General features: G+C 45.2%; 1 protein-coding gene across 1 annotated transcript; it reads left to right on the forward strand.

Annotated features, from left to right (window-relative positions):
• The first annotated feature begins 19,476 nt into the window (after positions 1-19,476).
• On the forward strand, positions 19,477-20,226 carry zgc:113691 (uncharacterized protein LOC503529 homolog). The gene has a single exon (XM_035762628.2). It carries the CDS (start codon positions 19,477-19,479, stop codon positions 20,224-20,226), a length of 750 nt encoding a protein of 249 aa, XP_035618521.2.
• The last annotated feature ends 1,030 nt before the right edge of the window (positions 20,227-21,256 follow it).

Here is a 21,256-nt window from a genome sequence, read left to right on the forward strand (position 1 = left end):
GTCTCCATTATACACTGCTAGAGGTCCAGATACTGCCAGTCCTCTGTCTCCATTATACACTGCTAGAGGTCCAGTCCTCTGTCTCCATTATACACTGCTAGAGGTCCAGTCCTCTGTCTCCATTATACACTGCTAGAGGTCCAGTCCTCTGTCTCCATTATACACTGCTAGAGTCCAGTCCTCTGTCTCCATTATCCAGTCCTCTGTCTCCATTATACACTGCTAGAGGTCCAGTCCTCTGTCTCCATTATACACTGCTAGAGGTCCAGTCCTCTGTCCAGTCCTCTGTCTCCATTATACACTGCTAGAGGTCCAGTCCTCTGTCTCCATTATACACTGCTAGAGGTCCAGTCCTCTGTCTCCATTATACACTGCTAGAGGTCCAGTCCTCTGTCTCCATTATACACTGCTAGAGGTCCAGTCCTCTGTCTCCATTATACACTGTCTCCTAGAGGTCCAGTCCTCTGTCTCCATTATACACTGCTAGAGGTCCAGTCCTCTATCTCCATTATACACTGCTAGAGGTCCAGTCCTCTGTCTCCATTATACACTGCTAGAGGTCCAGTCCTCTGTCTCTATTATACACTGCTAGAGGTCCAGTCCGCTGTCTCCATTATACACTGCTAGGGGTCCAGATACTGCCAGTCCTCTGTCTCCATTATACACTGCTTGAGGTCCAGTAGATCATTTGTAGATTGTAATGTAGTTGTCTGCATCACTTCCAATTCCCCATATATACAGTACCAGTCAAAAGTTTGGACACACCTACTCATTCAAGGGTTTTTCTTTATTTTGACTATTTTCTACATTTGTAGAATAATAGTGAAGACATTAAAACTATTGAATAACACATGGAATCATGTAGTAACCAAAAAAGTGTTAAAACAAAATATATTTTAAGTTTTAGATTCTTCAAAGTAGCCACCCTTTGCCCTGATGACAGCTTCGCACACTCTTGGAATTCTCTCAACCAGCTTCATGAGGAATGCTTTTCCAACAGTCTTGAAGGAGTTCCCACATATGCTGAGCACTTGTTGGCTGCTTTTCCTTCACTCTGCGGTCCAACTCATCCCAAACCATCCCAGTTGGGTTGAGGTCAGGTGATCTGATGCAGCACTCCATCATTCTCCTTCTTGGTCAAACAGCCCTTACACAGCCTGGAGGTGTGTTTTGGGTCATTGCCCTCTTGAAAAACAAATTATAGTCCCACTAAGCGCAAACCAGATGGGATTGCTATTGGCTGCAGAATGCTGTGGTAGCCATGCTGGTTAAGCGTGCCTTGAATTCTAAATAAATCACTGACTGTGTCACCAGCAAAGCACCCGCTCACCATTACACCTCCTCCTCCATGTTTCACGGTGGGAACCACACATGCAGAGATGATCCGTTCACCTACTCTGTCTCACAGAGACATCACACCTCCTCCTCCATGCTTCACGGTGGGAACCACACATGCAGAGATGATCCGTTCACCTGTGTCTCTCACAGAGACATCACACCTCCTCCTCCATGCTTCACGGTGGGAACCACACATGCAGAGATGATCCGTTCACCTGTGTCTCTCACAGAGACATCACACCTCCTCCTCCATGCTTCACGGTGGGAACCACACATGCAGAGATGATCCGTTCACCTGTGTCTCTCACAAAGACACAAAAATCTCAAATTTGGACTAATCAGACCAAAAGACAGAATTCCACCGGTCGAATGTCCAGTCCTCGTGTTTCTTGGCCCAAGCAAGTCTCTTCTTATTCGTGGAGTCCTTTAGTAGTGGTTTCTTTGCAGCATTTTGACCATGAAGGCCTGATTCACGTAGTCACATGTGAACAGTTGATGTTGAGATGTGTCTTGAACTCTGTGAAGCATTTATTTGGACTGCAATTTCTGAGGCTGGTATCTCAAATGAACTTATCCTCTGCAGCAGAGGTAACGCTGGGTCTTCCTGTCCTGTGACGGTCCTCATGAGAGACAGTTTCATCATAGCACTTGATGGTTTTTGCGACTGCACTTGAAGAAACATTAAAAGTTCTTGAAAGGTTCTGGATTGACTGACCTTCATGTCTTAAAGTAATGATGGACTGACCTTCATGTCTTAAAGTAATGATGGACTGTCGTTTCTCTTTGCTTATTTGAGCTGTTCTTGCCATAATATGGACTTGGTCTTTTACCAATTGGGGCGATCTTCTGTACACCACCCCTAACTTGTCACAACACAAATGATTGGCTCAAATGCATTAAGAAGGAAATAAATTCCACATATGAACTTTTAACAAGGCACACCTTGTAATTGAAATGCATTCCAGGTGACTACCTCATGAAGCTGGTTGAGAGAATGCCAGGAGTGTGCAAAGCTGTCATGAAAGCAAAGGGTGGCTACTTTGAAATATAAAATATATTTTTGATTTGTTTAACACTTGTTTTGGTTACTACATGATACCATATGTGCTATTTCATAGTTTTGAAGTCTTCACTATTATTCTACAATGTAGAAAATAGTAAAAATAAATAAAAACCCTGGAATGTGTAGGTGTGTCCAAACTTTTGACTGGTAAATATATTTTCCTTTATTACTTTCTAACCCTACCACCCCTCCCCTAATTGGAGTAAACTAGAGAACAACAACGCTTAGGCTTCTACTTCCAGCTTATACATACTATGTACATTTTATGGTCACAGGCTATTTTACAGTAGTTCTATTTTGTTGGTTTTTAACTCCTGTCCTTCCTCTAATCTCAACCTCTCCCATCTATTTATTTCACAAAAGTTCTGAACCTATATATGTTTTACGGACACAATATGTTTTACCTGAGTTATCTAGTTGTTATTAGTTATTATTCCCACCCTTCAGCTCCATTCAACCCCTCCCATCTATCTCTTAACACCATCCAGTCCCACCCTTCAGCTCCATTCAACCCCTCCCATCTATCTCTTAACACCATCCAGTCCCACCCTTCAGCTCCATTCAACCCCTCCCATCTATCTCTTAACACCATCCAGTCCCACCCTTCAGCTCCATTCAACCCCTCCCATCTATCTCTTAACACCATCCAGTCCCACCCTTCAGCTCCATTCAACCCCTCCCATCTATCTCTGAACACCATCCAGTCCCACCCTTCAGCTCCATTCAACCCCTCCCATCTATCTCTGAACACCATCCAGTCCCACCCTTCAGCTCCATTCAACCCCTCCCATCTATCTCTTAACACCATCCAGTCCCACCCTTCAGCTCCATTCAACCCCTCCCATCTATCTCTTAACACCATCCAGTCCCTTCAGCTCCATTCAACCCCTCCCATCTATCTCTTAACACCATCCAGTCCCACCCTTCAGCTCCATTCAACCCCTCCCATCTATCTCTTAACACCATCCAGTCCCACCCTTCAGCTCCATTCAACCCCTCCCATCTATCTCTTAACACCATCCAGTCCCACCCTTCAGCTCCATTCAACCCCTCCCATCTATCTCTGAACACCATCCAGTCCCTTCAGCTCCCCTCAACCCCTCCCATCTATCTCTTAACACCATCCAGTCCCTTCAGCTCCACTCAACCCCTCTCATCTATCTCTTAACACCATCCTTCAGCTCCATTCAACCCCTCCCATCTATCTCTTAACACCATCCAGTCCCATCCTTCAGCTCCATTCAACCCCTCCCATCTATCTCTTAACGCCATCCTTCAGTTCCATTCAACCCCTCCCATCTATCTCTTAACACCATCCAGTCCCAACCTTCAGCTCCATTCAACCCCTCCCATCTATCTCTTAACACCATCCAGTCCCAACCTTCAGCTCCATTCAACCCCTCCCATCTATCTCTTAACACCATCCAGTCCCAACCTTCAGCTCCATTCATCCCCTCCCATCTATCTCTTAACACCATCCAGTCCCAACCTTCAGCTCCATTCAAAATGTGCAGAGCTGGGAAGGTTGTATCCCCCATATAGAGTTGAAGTCTGAAGTCTACATCCACCTTAGCCAAATACATTTAAACTCAGTTTTTCACAATTCCTGACATTTAATCCCAGTAAAAAAATCATTTTTTACGTCAGCTAGGATCAACAAGTTATTTTAAGAATGTGAAATGTCAGAATAATTAGAGAATGATATATTTCAGCTTTTATTTCTTTCATCACATTCTCAGTAGGTCAGAAGTTTACATACTGTCACGACCGTCTGAAGAAGTGGACCAAAGCGCAGCGTTATTTCTTTATTTGGGGCGGCAGGGTAGCCTAGTGGTTAGAGCGTTGGACTAATAACCGAAAGGTTGCAAGTTCAAATCCCCAAGCTGACAAAGTACAAATCTGTCGTTCTGCCCTTGAACAGGCAGTTAACCCACTGTTCCTAGGCCGTCATTGAAAATAAGAATTTGTTCTTAACTGACTTGCCTAGTAAAATAAAGGTTAAATTAAAATGTATAATGTCAAAAACAAGAAACAACAAAACGACCGTAAAGCTTACGAGCACTATAATGCCCCTAACAAAGACAACTTCCCACAATAACAAAAGGAGCTGCCTAAGTATGATTCCCAATCAGAGACAACAATAGACAGCTGACCCTGATTGAGAACCATACCCAGCCAAAACATAGAAATCAGAACCGAGAATGCCCACCCAAATCACACCCTGACCAAACCAAATAGAGGCATAAAAAGGCTCTCTAAGGTCAGGGCGTGACACATACACTCAATTAGTATTTGGTAGCATTGCCTTTAAATTGTTTAACTTGGGTCAAACGTTTCAGGTATCCTTCCACAAGCTTCCCACAATAGGTTGGATGATTTTTGGCCCGTTCCTCCTGACAGAGCTGGTGTAATTGAGTCAGGTTTGTTGGCCTCCTTGCTCTCACACGCTTTTTCAGTTCTGCCCACAAATTATCTATGGGATTGAGGTCAGGGCTTTGTGATGGCCACTCCAATACCTTGACTTTGTTGTCCTTCAGCCATTTTGTCACAACTTTGGAAGTACGCTTGGGGTCATTGGCCATTTAGAAGACCCATTTGCAACCAAGCTTTAACTTCCTGACTGATGTCTTGAGATATTGCTTCAATATATCCACATAATTTTCCTGCCTCATAATGCCACTCCCTCCTGCAGCAAAGCACCCCCACAACATGATGCTGCCACCCCCGTGCTTCACAGTTGGGATGGTGTTCTTCGGCATGCAAGCCTCCCCCTTTTTCCTCCAAACATAATGATGGTCATTATGGCCAAACAGTTCTATTTTTGTTTCATCAGACCAGAGGACATTTCTTCAAAAAGTATGATCTTTGTCCCCATGTGCAGTTGCAAACCGTAGTCTGGCTTTTTTATGGCGGTTTTGGAGCAGTGGCTTCTTCCTTGCTGAGGAGCCTTTCAGGTTATGTCAATATATGGCTCGTTTTACTGTGGATATAGATACTTTTGTACCTGTTTCCTCCAGCATCTTCACAAAGTCCTTTGCTGCTGTTCGGGGATTGATTTGCACTTTTCACACCAAAGTACATTAATCTCTAGGAGACAGAATGAGTCTCCTTCCTGAGCGGTATGATGGCTGCGAGGTCCCATGGTGTTTATTCTTGTGTACTATTGTTTGTACAGATGAACGTGGTACCTTCAGGCGGATGAACTAGACTTGTGGAGGTCTACAATTATTTTTCTGAGGTCTTGACTGATTTCTTTTGATTTTCCCATGATGTCAAGCAAAGAGGCACTGAGTTTGAAGGTAGGCCTTGATAAACATCCACAGGTACACCTCCAATTGACTCAAATTATGTCAATTAGCCTATAAGAAACTTCTAAAGCCATGACATAATTTTCTGGAATTTTACAAACTGTTTAGAGACACAGTCAACTTAGTGTATGTAAACTTCTGACCCACTGGAATTGTGATACAGTGAATTATAAGTGAAATAATCTGTCTTTAAACAATTGTTGGAAAAATTACTTGTGTCATGCACATAGTAGATGTCCTAACTGACTTGCCAAAACTATGGTTTGTTAACAAGACATTTGTGGAGTGGTTGAAAAACGAGATCTAATGACTCCAACCTAAGTGTATGTAAACTTCCGACTTCAACTGTATATAACATTCTATTGGTTGCAAAAATGTTGATTAATATTTTAAATTGAAAAATTCTAAGTTTTGAATCCGGCTTCATTTCATAAACCATGTGCCATGTAATCAGAACGTCAATAATCTATTTTCAATTATTTTACAATGTATTTGGCCTGTATGGTACAGCTGTCAATTTTTTGGTCTTTAAATTAAACTGGTATACTTTTTTTATTTATCACAATTTTATTTAACCAATTATGGTCTTTAATGGCCAACAGACAAGTTCCATACGTCCCCCCCTTACACTTTCCTCTAACATTTTTGCGGTAATGCTGCAATTAGTTGTAATTTTGGGTAGAGCAGACATTTCCATATACATTTTTCAAAAAAAGTATCTAGATCCTCTTAGAGGCTGTGGAGGGATCCAGATTCTGGATTTAAAAGAAGACATGAATCATCAGTGTACAATGACACCTTTGTTTTTAGCCCTGGATTTCTAGGCCCTTGATATTATTGTTGGATCTGATTTTAATAGCTAACATTTTGATGGCCATAATAAATAGATATGCTGATAGTGGACAACCTTGTTTTATTCCACTTGACAGTTTTAAACTTAATGAGAAGTAGCCATTATTTACTATTTTACACCTAGAGTTACTATACATTACTTTAAGCCATTTTATAAGAGATTCACCAAAATGAAGATCTTCCAGGCATTTATATATAAACTCCAGTCGTACTTTATCAAAAGCATTTTCAAAGTCATATAACTCCACTGTTATGTCGTCCAGCCCTGAAGTTCTCAGCCTTAAAGGGTTTAATTGCATCAATAAGTTCCTCCTCTGTAATTTGGCCTTCTGTACAGATGTTAATTTTACATTACTAAAAGGAAAATAAATCCATATCATTTATCTTTGGTTAGTGGAGATGGAGGAGACTGAAACAGAAACATATGCTTAAATTACTTTGCTTCTTCTTCTTTCAAAATATAATATCAGGGATGCACCGATATGACATTTTTGGCCGATACCGATATTCAATATTTTCCATGCCAACAAAAAAGGATACCAATAACCAATATTTTACATGTTAATGGCCTTTTAAGCATTCTAGTACAGTTAAATAGTTAACACACACACGGACGCTGCGGTCTAAGGCACTGCATCTAAAGAGGCGTCACTACAGTCCCTGTGTAACGGTTTTCATGGTGTGAAGGAGAGTCGGACCAAAATGCAGCGTGTGGATTGCGATCCATGTTTTAATAAACAAACGTAACACAAATCTAAATACAAACACTACAAAAAACAATAAACGTAACGAAAACCGAAACAGCCTATACTTGTGTACACTAACACATAGACAGGAACAAGGACACTAAGGACAATCACCCACCACAAACTCAAAGAATATGGCTGCCTAAATATGGTTCCCAATCAGAGACAACGATAAACACCTGCCTCTGATTGAGAACCACTCCAGACAGCCATAGACTTTGCTAGATCACCCCACTAGCTACAATCCCAATATATACACACCCACATACAAAAACCCATGCCACACCCTGGCCTGACCCAATACATAAAGATAAACACAAAATACTTCGACCATGGCGTGACAGAACCCCCCCCTAAGGTGCGGACTCCCGAACGCACCTCAAAACAATAGGGAGGGTCCGGGTGGGCGTCTGTCCATGGTGGCGGCTCCGGCGCGGGACGTGGACCCCACTCAGTCAATGTCTTAGTCCCCTCTCCTCGCATCCCTGGATGGATAGTCCACCCTCGCCACCGACCATGGCCTAGTAGTCCTCACCCAGAACCCCACTGGACTGAGGAGCAGATCGGGACTGAAGGGCAGCTCGGGACTGAGGCAGCTCGGGACTGAGGGAAAGCTCGGGAGTGAGAGAAAGCTCAGGAGTGAGAGAAAGCTCGGGAGTGAGAGGAAGCTCGGGAGTGAGAGGAAGCTCGGGAGTGAGAGGAAGCTCCGGAGTGAGAGGAAGCTCAGGCAGGTAGATAGATCTACCAGATCCTGGCTGACTGGCGGATCCTGGCTGACTGGCGGATCCTGGCCGACTGGCAGATCCTGGCCGACTGGCAGATCCTGGCCGACTGGCAGATCCTTGCCGACTGGCGGATCTGGAAGAGTCTGGTTGACTGGCAGATCTGGAAGAGTCTGGTTGACTGGCAGATCTGGAAGAGTCTGGTTGACTGGCAGATCTGGAAGAGTCTGGTTGACTGGCAGATCTGGAAGAGTCTGGTTGACTGGCAGATCTGGAAGAGTCTGGCTGACTGGCAGATCTGGAAGCTCCGTGCAGAATGACAGCTCTGGCTGCCCCATGCAGACTGACAGCTCTGGCTGCTTCATGCAGACTGACAGCTCTGGCTGCTCCATGCAGACTGACAGCTCCTTGCAGACTGACAGCTCCTTGCAGACTGACAGCTCCTTGCAGACTGGCAGCTCCTTGCAGACTGGCAGCTCCGTGCAGACTGGCAGCTCCGTGCAGACTGGCAGCTCCTTGCAGACTGGCAGCTCCTTGCAGACTGACAGCTCTGGCTACTCCATGTAGACTGACAGCTCCTTGCAGACTGACAGCTCCTTGCAGACTGACAGCTCTGGCTGCTCCATGCAGACTGACAGCTCTGGCTGCTTCATGCAGACTGACAGCTCTGGCTGCTCCATGCAGACTGACAGCTCCTTGCAGACTGACAGCTCTGGCTGCTCCATGCAGACTGACAGCTCTGGCTGCTCCATGCAGACTGACAGCTCTGGCTGCTCCATACAGACTGACAGCTCTGGCTGCTCCATGCAGACTGGCAGCACTGGCTGCGCTGAACAGGCAGGAGACTCCGGCAGCGCAGGAGAGGCGGGAGACTTCGACAGCGCAGGAGAGGCGAGGCGCACTGTAGGCCTGATGCGTGGTGCTGGCACTGGTGGTACTGAACCGAGGACACGCACAGGAAGCCTGGTGCGGGGAGCTGCTACCGGAGGGCTGGGTTGTGGAGGTGGTACTGGATAGACCGGACCGTGCAGGCGCACTGGAGCTCTTGAGCACCGAGCCTGCCCAACCTTACCTGGTTGAATACTCTCGGTCGCCCTGCCAGTGCGGCGAGGTGGAATAGCCCGCACTGGGCTATGCAGGCGAACCGGAGACACCGAGCACAAGGCTGGTGCCATGTAAGCCGGCCCAAGGAGACGCACTGGAGACCAGATGCGTAGAGCCGGCTTCATGGCATTTGGCTCAACGCTCAATCTAGCCCGGCCGATACGCGGAGCTGGTATGTACCGCACCGGGCTATGCACCCGCACTGGTGACACCGTGCGCACCACTGCATAACACGGTGCCTGCCCGGTCTCTCTAGCCCCCCGGTAACCACAGGAAGTTAGCGTAGGTCTCCTACCTAGCGTAGTCCTACTCCCTGTGAGCCACTCCCCCCAAGACATTTTTGGGGCTGACTCTCGGGCTTCCATCCGCTACGCCGTGCTGCCTCCTCATACCTGCGCCTCTCAGCTTTCTTCCGCCTCCGCGATATTCTCCAGGCTGAGCCCAGGGTCCTTTACCGTCCAGTTCGTCCTCCCATGTCCATTTCTCTAGGTAGTGCAGCCTCTCCCACTGCAGCTGCTGCTGCTCCTGTTGCTGCTGCCTCTGTTGCCTCTCCTGTGGCTCCTGCCTGTTGACACGCTGCTTGGTCCGTTTGTGGTGGGTGATTCTGTAACGGTTTTCATGGTGTGAAGGAGAGTCGGACCAAAATGCAGCGTGTGGATTGCGATCCATGTTTTAATAAACAAACGTAACACGAATCTAAATACAAACACTACAAAAAACAATAAACGTAACGAAAACCGAAACAGCCTATACTTGTGTAAACTAACACAGACAGGAACAAGGACACCAAGGACAATCACCCACCACAAACTCAAAGAATATGGCTGCCTAAATATGGTTCCCAATCAGAGACAATGATAAACACCTGCCTCTGATTGAGAACCACTCCAGACAGCCATAGACTTTGCTAGATTACCCCACTAGCTACAATCCCAATATATACACACCCACATACAAAAACCCATGCCACACCCTGGCCTGACCCAATACATAAGGATAAACACAAAATACTTCGACCAGGGCGTGACACCCTGGTTCGAATCCAGGCAGTATCACATCCGGCCGTAGTTGGAAGTCCCATAGGGCGACGCACAGTTGGCCCTGCTTCGTACGGGCTTGGCCGGGGTAGGCAGTCATTGTAAATAAGAATTTGTTTTTAACTGACTTGCCTAGTTAAATAAAGGTCACACACACCACACTGGCCAAAAAGTTATTTTGTTGACATTTATGTATGTCCCCATTACCAGTAAAACATCATCAAAACCTATTTCTTTCACTTACTTGCTGTGCTGTTTCATTGTTCAGTCATTTCAGTCTCAACCAGGATTTTATCATACATGTCAAGCAAAGAAGTTTCAGCTCTGTCGGTCCGTAGCCTCTCTTCCTCGGGTGCCCACTGTCACTGTGTCCGTTTCCATCTTGTCCAGCTGTATGTAACATTTCACCTAAACCCTGTTTCTTGTCTGCATCGAAGTAGCGGTCCTTGTACCTAGCATAGAGCATGGTGGAGACACTGTAAAGAGGCTCAGAGAGAATGCCTGTTAAAGAAGTAGCGGTCCTTGTACCTAGCATAGAGCATGGTGGAGACACTGTAAAGAGGCTCAGAGAGAATGCCTGTTAAAGAAGTAGCGGTCCTTGTACCTAGCATTGAGCATGGTGGAGACACTGTAAAGAGGCTCAGAGAGAATGCCTGTTAGAAGTAGCGGTCCTTGTACCTAGCATAGAGCATGGTGGAGACACTGTAAAGAGGCTCAGAGAGAATGCCTGTTAAAGAAGTAGCGGTCCTTGTACCTAGCATAGAGCATGGTGGAGACACTGTAAAGAGGCTCAGAGAGAATGCCTGTTAAAGAAGTAGCGGTCCTTGTACCTAGCATCGAGCATGGTGGAGACACTGTAAAGAGGCTCAGAGAGAATGCCTGTTAAAGAAGTAGCGGTCCTTGTACCTAGCATCGAGCATGGTGGAGACACTGTAAAGAGGCTCAGAGAGAATGCCTGTTAAAGAAGTAGCGGTCCTTGTACCTAGCATCGAGCATGGTGGAGACACTGTAAAGAGGCTCAGAGAGAATGCCTGTTAAAGAAGTAGTGGTCCTTGTACCTAGCATCGAGCATGGTGGTGACACAGTAAAGAGAGAATGCCTGTTAAAGAAGTAGTGGTCCTTGTACCTAGCATCGAGCATGGTGGTGACACAGTAAAGAGGCTCAGAGAGAATGCCTGTTAAAGAAGTAGTGGTCCTTGTACCTAGCATCGAGCATGGTGGTGACACAGTAAAGAGGCTCAGAGAGAATGCCTGTTAAAGAAGTAGTGGTCCTTGTACACAGCCTCGAGTACTTGAAGACACAGTAAAGAGGCTCAGAGAGAATGCCTGTTAAAGAAGTAGTGGTCCTTGTACATAGCATCGAGCACGGTGAAGACACAGTAAAGAGGCTCAGAGAGAATGCCTGTTAAAGAAGTAGTGGTCCTTGTACATAGTATCGAGCATGGTGGAGACACAGTAAAGAGGCTCAGAGAGAATGCCTGTTAAAGAAGTAGTGGTCCTTGTACATAGCATCGAGCACGGTGAAGACACAGTAAAGAGGCTCAGAGAGAATGCCTGTTAAAGAAGTAGTGGTCCTTGTACATAGTATCGAGCACGGTGAAGACACAGTAAAGAGGCTCAGAGAATGCCAACGAATCGCTTGTTCACAGCCTCGAGTACTTTTGTAAGTTTTAACCCCACGGTCTGTGTCGGCAGCTTCGTTGAGCAGGCGTATCAATGCCAGGGTATCATGTCTGCTGCAGACACAGTTGATGAGCTTGTTTCTCCAGTCAGTTGAATGGAGCCAGGAGTGTGTTCATGTCTCCATGTTCTGAAATGGCAGCAGCGGTATGAGAACATGTGGTATGAGAACATGTGGTATGAGAACATGTGGTATGAGAACATGCGGTATGAGAACATGTGGTATGAGAACATGTGGTATGAGAACATGTGGTATGAGAACATGTGGTATGAGAACATGTGGTATGAGAACATGCAGTATGAGAACATGTGGTATGAGAACATGTGGTATGAGAACATGTGGTATGAGAACATGTGGTATGAGAACATGTGGTATGAGAACATGCAGTATGAGAACATGCGGTATGAGAACATGTGGTATGAGAACATGTGGTATGAGAACATGCGGTATGAGAACATGCGGTATGAGAACATGTGGTATGAGAACATGTGGTATGAGAACATGTGGTATGAGAACATGTGGTATGAGAACATGTGGTATGAGAACATGTGGTATGAGAACATGTGGTATGAGAACATGTGGTATGAGAACATGCAGTATGAGAACATGCGGTATGAGAACATGTGGTATGAGAACATGTGGTATGAGAACATGTGGTATGAGAACATGTGGTATGAGAACATGTGGTATGAGAACATGTGGTATGAGAACATGCGGTATGAGAACATGCGGTATGAGAACATGTGGTATGAGAACATGTGGTATGAGAACATGTGGTATGAGAACATGTGGTATGAGAACATGTGGTATGAGAACATGTGGTATGAGAACATGTGGTATGAGAACATGTGGTATGAGAACATGTGGTATGAGAACATGTGGTATGAGAACATGTGGTATGAGAACATGTGGTATGAGAACATGCGGTATGAGAACATGCGGTATGAGAACATGCGGTATGAGAACATGCGGTATGAGAACATGCGGTATGAGAACATGCGGTATGAGAACATGCGGTATGAGAACATGCGGTATGAGAACATGCGGTATGAGAACATGCGGTATGAGAACATGCGGTATGAGAACATGTGGTATGAGAACATGTGGTATGAGAACATGTGGTATGAGAACATGGTATGAGAACATGTGGTATGAGAACATGTGGTATGAGAACATGTGGTATGAGAACATGCGGTATGAGAACATGCGGTATGAGAACATGCGGTATGAGAACATGTGGTATGAGAACATGTGGTATGAGAACATGTGGTATGAGAACATGTGGTATGAGAACATGTGGTATGAGAACATGCGGTATGAGAACATGCGGTATGAGAACATGCGGTATGAGAACATGCGGTATGAGAACATGCGGTATGAGAACATGCGGTATGAGAACATGCGGTATGAGAACATGTATGGAACATATGAGAACATGCGGTATGAGAACATGCGGTATGAGAACATGCGGTATGAGAACATGCGGTATGAGAACATGTGGTATGAGAACATGCGGTATGAGAACATGTGGTATGAGAACATGTGGTATGAGAACATGTGGTATGAGAACATGCGGTATGAGAACATGCGGTATGAGAACATGCGGTATGAGAACATGCGGTATGAGAACATGTGGTATGAGAACATGCGGTATGAGAACATGCGGTATGAGAACATGCGGTATGAGAACATGCGGTATGAGAACATGTGGTATGAGAACATGTGGTATGAGAACATGCGGTATGAGAACATGCGGTATGAGAACATGCGGTATGAGAACATGCGGTATGAGAACATGCGGTATGAGAACATGCGGTATGAGAACATGCGGTATGAGAACATGCGGTATGAGAACATGCGGTATGAGAACATGTGGTATGAGAACATGTGGTATGAGAACATGCGGTATGAGAACATGCGGTATGAGAACATGCGGTATGAGAACATGCGGTATGAGAACATGTGGTATGAGAACATGCGGTATGAGAACATGCGGTATGAGAACATGTGGTATGAGAACATGCGGTATGAGAACATGCGGTATGAGAACATGCGGTATGAGAACATGCGGTATGAGAACATGCGGTATGAGAACATGTGGTATGAGAACATGCGGTATGAGAACATGCGGTATGAGAACATGCGGTATGAGAACATGCGGTATGAGAACATGCGGTATGAGAACATGCGGTATGAGAACATGCGGTATGAGAACATGCGGTATGAGAACATGCGGTATGAGAACATGCGGTATGAGAACATGCGGTATGAGAACATGCGGTATGAGAACATGCGGTATGAGAACATGCGGTATGAGAACATGCGGTATGAGAACATGCGGTATGAGAACATGCGGTATGAGAACATGTGGTATGAGAACATGTGGTATGAGAACATGTGGTATGAGAACATGTGGTATGAGAACATGTGGTATGAGAACATGTGGTATGAGAACATGTGGTATGAGAACATGCGGTATGAGAACATGCGGTATGAGAACATGTGGTATGAGAACATGTGGTATGAGAACATGTGGTATGAGAACATGTGGTATGAGAACATGTGGTATGAGAACATGTGGTATGAGAACATGTGGTATGAGAACATGTGGTATGAGAACATGCGGTATGAGAACATGCGGTATGAGAACATGCGGTATGAGAACATGCGGTATGAGAACATGCGGTATGAGAACATGCGGTATGAGAACATGCTGTTTTTGACCATTCATTGCAGATGCCTGTTTTGTATGAGAACATGCGGTATGAGAACATGCGGTATGAGAACATGCGGTATGAGAACATGCGGTATGAGAACATTCGGTATGAGAACATGTGGTATGAGAACATGCCTGGTATGAGAACATGCCTGGTATGAGAACATGTGGTATGAGAACATGCTGGTTTTTGAGAACATTGCCTGCCTGTTTTGAGAACATGCTGGTATGAGAACATGCGGTATGAGAACATGCCTGCCTGTATGAGAACATGCTGGTATGAGAACATGATGAGAACATGCGGTATGAGAACATGCGGTATGAGAACATGCGGTATGAGAACATGCTGTCTGTATGAGAACATGCGGTATGAGAACATGCAGTATGAGAACATGTTTATGAGAACATGCGGTATGAGAACATGCGGTATGAGAACATGCGGTATGAGAACATGCGGCCTGAGAACATGCGGTATGAGAACATGTGGTATGAGAACATGTGGTATGAGAACATTGGTATGAGAACATGTTTGGTGTCTGTGGTCTTGTTCAGCCTGATGGTATGAGAACATGTGGTATGAGAACATGTGGTATGAGAACATGCGGTATGAGAACATGCGGTATGAGAACATGCGGTATGAGAACATGCGTGTATGAGAACATGCGGTTGAGAACATGCGGTATGAGAACATGGGTATGAGAACATGCGGTATGAGAACATGCGGTTGAGAACATGTGGTCATGAGAACATGGGTATGAGAACATGTGGTATGAGAACATGTGGTATGAGAACATGTGGTATGAGAACATGTGGTATGAGAACATGATGGGTTGAGAACATGCGGTCATGAGAACATGGGTTGAGAACATGCGGTATGAGAACATGGGTTGAGAACATGCGGTATGAGAACATGCTGGTATGAGAACATGCGGTCTGAGAACATGTCGGTCAGCCTGAGAACATGCGGTATGAGAACATGCGGTCAGGTGAGAACATGGGTATGAGAACATGCGGTATGAGAGCCATGCGTGTATGAGAACATGCGGTATGAGAACATGTCGGTCATGAGAACATGGGTATGAGAACATGCGGTATGAGAACATGTTGTGGTGTCTGTGGTGCGGTATGAGAACATGCGGTATGAGAACATGCGGTATGAGAACATGTCGGTATGAGAACTGATGGGTTGAGAACATGCGGTCATGAGAACATGGGTTGAGAACATGCGGTATGAGAACATGCTGGTATGAGAACATGCGGTATGAGAACATGGCAGGTATGAGAACATGCGGTTGAGAACATGCGGTATGAGTCAACATGCCTGATGGGTTGTGAGAACATGCAGGTATGAGAACATGGGTATGAGAACATGTCTGGTATGAGAACATGGGTTGAGAACATGCGGTATGAGAACTGATGCTTGGTTGAGAACATGGGTTGTATGAGAACATGATGGGTATGAGAACATGTCAGGTCAGTCAGCCATGGGTTGTATGAGAACATGCGGTATGAGAACATGTCTGTGGTATGAGAGCCATGTCTGTGGTATGAGAGCCATGGGTTGTATGAGTCACATGATGGGTTGAGAACATGTCGGTATCAGAGCCATGGGTATGAGAACATGCGGTATGAGAACATGGGTTGAGAACATGCGGTATGAGAACATGCGGTATGAGTCAGCCTGATGTCTGGTCATGAGAGCCATGTCGGTCATGAGAACATGCGTGTCTGTGAGAACATGATGGGTTGAGAACTGTGGTCAGAGAACATGCGTGTCTATGAGAACATGATGGGTTGTGAGAACATGCGGTCATGAGCCATGTCGGTATGAGAACATGCGGTATGAGCAACAGTCAGCCTGATGGGTTTCCTCTGTGGTCAGAAATCAGTCAGCCTGACCCACTGTGCTGTCAGACTCAGCAGGCTCATTGGGCTGACATCGCTGGTCCAGATGTCAGTCGTGAAGCTAATAGCAGTGACGCCCATAGCAAGTAGCATAATGAATTCCATGGATGTGGCCTTTTGAGTTGTCTCGCTGAAATGTTCTTACTTTTTCAAATGACTGCTGGACTTGAACTTGTTTAGTTGTTGGAAGTGTGCGCTTCGTATTTTTCTGCTTTTGTTCTGAGTAGCGCTGTATTTTTCATGGCGTCATTACGTCATCTACTTACATTTACATTTAAGTCATTTAGCAGACGCTCTTATCCAGAGCGACTTACAAATTGTGACATCCAGTGGAACAGCCACTTTACAATAGTACTTACGTTATATAGGTACACACACGTCAGCTTTGACATCGGGCAGATGCCGGTGTTGGCATTTTTAGCTAATATCTGCCGATTCCGATATCCTCCCCGAAATATCTTGCATCGCTAATCATTTTGTGAATCATGGGGGACTCCATCATTTGTAACAAGTTTCGGTAAATTCTTGTTGAAGATTTTTTAAATTATTTGGAGCATTTTTCCACATATTCCATCCATTTTGCTTTATTTTGATAATGAGGTCTATGTAAACTTCAGACTTCAACTGTAATTCAGTTTTTTCTGTTTTGTCGTGTTGTGAGATATTGTTTGTTTTTGACTGCCTGTTTTTGACCATTCATTGCCTGCCTGTTTTTGACCATTCATTGCCTGCCTGTTTGACCATTCATTGCCTGCCTGTTTTTGACCATTCATTGCCTGCCTGTTTTTGACCATTCATTGCCTGCCTGTTTTTGACCATTCATTGCCTGCCTGTTTTTGACCATTCATTGCCTGCCTGTTTTTGACCATTCATTGCCTGCCTGTTTTTGACCATTCATTGCCTGCCTGTTTTTGACCATTCATTGCCTGCCTGTGACCACGATTCCTGCCTTCTGCGATGGCTAAATAACATCTGCTCTGCGCGTGAATCTACACCTTTTTCTCCCTGAGTATTCATTACAGTCTGATCAGGAAAGTGGGTATTTTTAGCTGTCTGCTGTTGACAACCATGTTAATGTAAGCCAGTACATCAGTACTATTTGAATGTTTAAATCATTCAGGGACAGAATGTAACTTAGAGGGAAGGACTAGAGTAGTTGCAGTGTCTCAAAGTCGATGAAACAGAGTGGACGCCTAGACATCTACTGATTAAGTGGAGCTTTTGTCCCTTAATGTTTTTAATACGAGGACATTAGTCAATGTCAGGTCAGTCAGCCTGATGGGTTGTGGTGTCTGTGGTCAGGTCAGTCAGCCTGATGGGTTGTGGTGTCTGTGGTCAGATCAGTCAGCCTGATGGGTTGTGGTGTCTGTGGTCAGATCAGTCAGCCTGATGGGTTGTGGTGTCTGTGGTCAGATCAGTCAGCCTGATGGGTTGTGGTGTCTGTGGTCAGGTCAGTCAGCCTGATGGGTTGTGGTGTCTGTGGTCAGATCAGTCAGCCTGATGGGTTGTGGTGTCTGTGGTCAGGTCAGTCAGCCTGATGGGTTGTGGTGTCTGTGGTCAGGTCAGTCAGCCTGATGGGTTGTGGTGTCTGTGGTCAGGTCAGTCAGCCTGATGGGTTGTGGTGTCTGTGGTCAGATCAGTCAGCCTGATGGGTTGTGGTGTCTGTGGTCAGGTCAGTCAGCCTGATGGGTTGTGGTGTCTGTGGTCAGGTCAGTCAGCCTGATGGGTTGTGGTGTCTGTGGTCAGATCAGTCAGCCTGATGGGTTGTGGTGTCTGTGGTCAGATCAGTCAGCCTGATGGGTTGTGGTGTCTGTGGTCAGATCAGTCAGCCTGATGGGTTGTGGTGTCTGTGGTCAGGTCAGTCAGCCTGATGGGTTGTGGTGTCTGTGGTCAGGTCAGTCAGCCTGATGGGTTGTGGTGTCTGTGGTCAGGTCAGTCAGCCTGATGGGTTGTGGTGTCTGTGGTCAGATCAGTCAGCCTGATGGGTTGTGGTGTCTGTGGTCAGGTCAGTCAGCCTGATGGGTTGTGGTGTCTGTGGTCAGATCAGTCAGCCTGATGGGTTGTGGTGTCTGTGGTCAGATCAGTCAGCCTGATGGGTTGTGGTGTCTGGTGTGATCAGTCAGCCTGATGGGTTGTGGTGTCTGTGGTCAGATCAGTCAGCCTGATGGGTTGTGGTGTCTGTGGTCAAGTCAGTCAGCCTGATGGGTTGTGGTGTCTGTGGTCAGATCAGTCAGCCTGATGGGTTGTGGTGTCTGGTGTGATCAGTCAGCCTGATGGGTTGTGGTGTCTGTGGTCAGATCAGTCAGCCTGATGGGTTGTGGTGTCTGTGGTCAAGTCAGTCAGCCTGATGGGTTGTGGTGTCTGTGGTCAGATCAGTCAGCCTGATGGGTTGTGGTGTCTGTGGTCAGATCAGTCAGCCTGATGGGTTGTGGTGTCTGTGGTCAGGAGGGCTTATGTTGATGCATTTACTGACCAAGAAGGGCTTAACGTTTGTTCCATTTACTGACCAAGAAGGGCTTAACGTTTGTTCCATTTACTGACCAAGAAGGGCTTAAGTATTTGGCTTTAATTAAGAAAATAGAAACATTGTGTCACTTGAAACGATCTGTGTCAAAGAGATGGTGTGGCCTAATTAACGGTCATTCTAGACCTGAGCTTAGTGTTACACTGGAGAGGAACTGCTGCCCGCCCAGCTGGAGCTGCCTTGGTGCTGCCTGCCTCTCTGCTCTCTCTCTGATAGACTTAACACGAGTGGATTGTGTCAAGTGCTTATGTCCAGGGTGGATATAACAATGGATGGAACGTTCTAGATCCTGGGGAATATTCATGTTTTTGATTTCTGAAAATGATTTGTCGATCTATTTGAACCCATGGGAGAGACCTGCAGTAGAGAAACCTAAAACCAGGAGTAGAGAACAGAGAGGATTTTTAGGTTATTATCCCACACTAGGGGATTCTAGTTTTATGTGTGATATTTGAGTCTGTTATTAAAAGCTATAACCGCATGGCTGATAAAAAAGAGAACGTCTCCAAGTTTGAGATGTTGAAACTTCTGGAGAAGTGCAGGAAAGAGAGAGACGATGCGGTGCACAGGGAGAGTATTATGAGGGAGAAGCTGAGACAGTACGAGTCCAGGATGAGGTCAACGGAGTTGCTGAAACAGAAATTCAAGACCATGACTTCGGAAAACAAGGAGCTGCGCAAGCATGTCAAGACTCTCCGCCAAGAGATAGGCCTGGAGGCGAGCCCCAAGTTCAACGGCAAAACCACCAAGGACATCATCTCTGACATGCACGAGAAGGAGCGCCAGTGCAGTTTCCTGGTGGAGAAAACGGGTAGACTCAGTTTGACCATTGATGATCTGACAGCAGAGCTGGCAAATGCTGTCACGTCCAAAACTCTTCTGGAATATCAGGTGCAGTCGTTACAGCAGAACCTGAAGGACATGACGAATAATCAACGCCGTTTGTTGAAACTCTGGGAGGATAAGAGATCTCAAAGAGAGCAGCTCACTCTCCCTGCGATAGGCCTGCCCCAGAGGCCCGGAGAGAAATCTGTCTCTCACAAGGGAGTACAAACAGAGATGTCCATCGATTCAGCCCAGAAACTCCCACACAACGCGTTTGAGACCAAACCTTCTCCTTCACCACGATCACGACACCACAAGACAAGGTCTTCTACAGATAAACAAGGGGGATTAACAACATTGGGAAATGGCCTCCAGCTGGGAAATGGCAACCATCATATACTGTGAAATGGCCTTCAGGAAATGGCACCATCATACACTGGGAAATGGCCTTCAGCTGGGAAATGGCAACCATCATACACTGGGAAATGGCCTTCAGCTGGGAAATACCATACAACGTGAAAAGGAGGATTTATTTCATATGAAACCAATTATAACACATACTGTAAGGCTTTATAACATACTGTAAGGCTTTATAACATACTGTAAGGCTTTATAAACATACTGTAAGGCTTTATAACATACTGTAAGGCTTTATAACACATACTGTAAGGCTTTATAACATACTGTAAGGCTTTATTATAAGGCTTTATAACATACTGTAAGGCTTTATAACACATACTGTAAGGCTTTATAACATACTGTAAGGCTTTATAACATACTGTAAGGCTTTATAACATAACTTTATAACACATACTGTAAGGCTTTATAACACATACTGTAAGGCTTTATAACATACTGTAAGGCTTTATAACACATACTGTAAGGCTTTATAACACCTACTGTAAGGCTTTATAACACCTACTGTAAGGCTTTATAACACATACTGTAAGGCTTTATAACATACTGTAAGGCTTTATAACACATACTGTAAGGCTTTATAACACCTACTGTAAGGCTTTATAACATACTGTAAGGCTTTATAACACATACTGTAAGGCTTTATAACATACTGTAAGGCTTTATAACACATACTGTAAGGCTTTATAACATACTGTAAGGCTTTATAACACATACTGTAAGGCTTTATAACACATACTGTAAGGCTTTATAACACATACTGTAAGGCTTTACAACACACTGTAAGGCTTTATAACCCATACTGTAAGGCTTTATAACACATACTGTAAGGCTTTATAACACATACTGTAAGGCTTTATAACACATACTGTAAGGCTTTATAACACATACTGTAAGGCTTTATAACACATACTGTAAGGCTTTATCACATACTGTAAGGCTTTATAACACATACTGTAAGGCTTTATAACATACTGTAAGGCTTTATAACACATACTGTAAGGCTTTACAACACACT

This window comes from Oncorhynchus keta, unplaced genomic scaffold (genome assembly GCF_023373465.1).
Source record: "Oncorhynchus keta strain PuntledgeMale-10-30-2019 unplaced genomic scaffold, Oket_V2 Un_contig_4700_pilon_pilon, whole genome shotgun sequence".
Classification (NCBI taxonomy): domain Eukaryota; kingdom Metazoa; phylum Chordata; class Actinopteri; order Salmoniformes; family Salmonidae; genus Oncorhynchus; species Oncorhynchus keta.

What these genes read in the sequence shown, in the direction of transcription:
- zgc:113691 (XM_035762628.2), top strand. Translation starts at nt 19,477, where the DNA reads ATGGCTGATAAAAAAGAGAACGTCTCCAAGTTTGAGATGTTGAAACTT.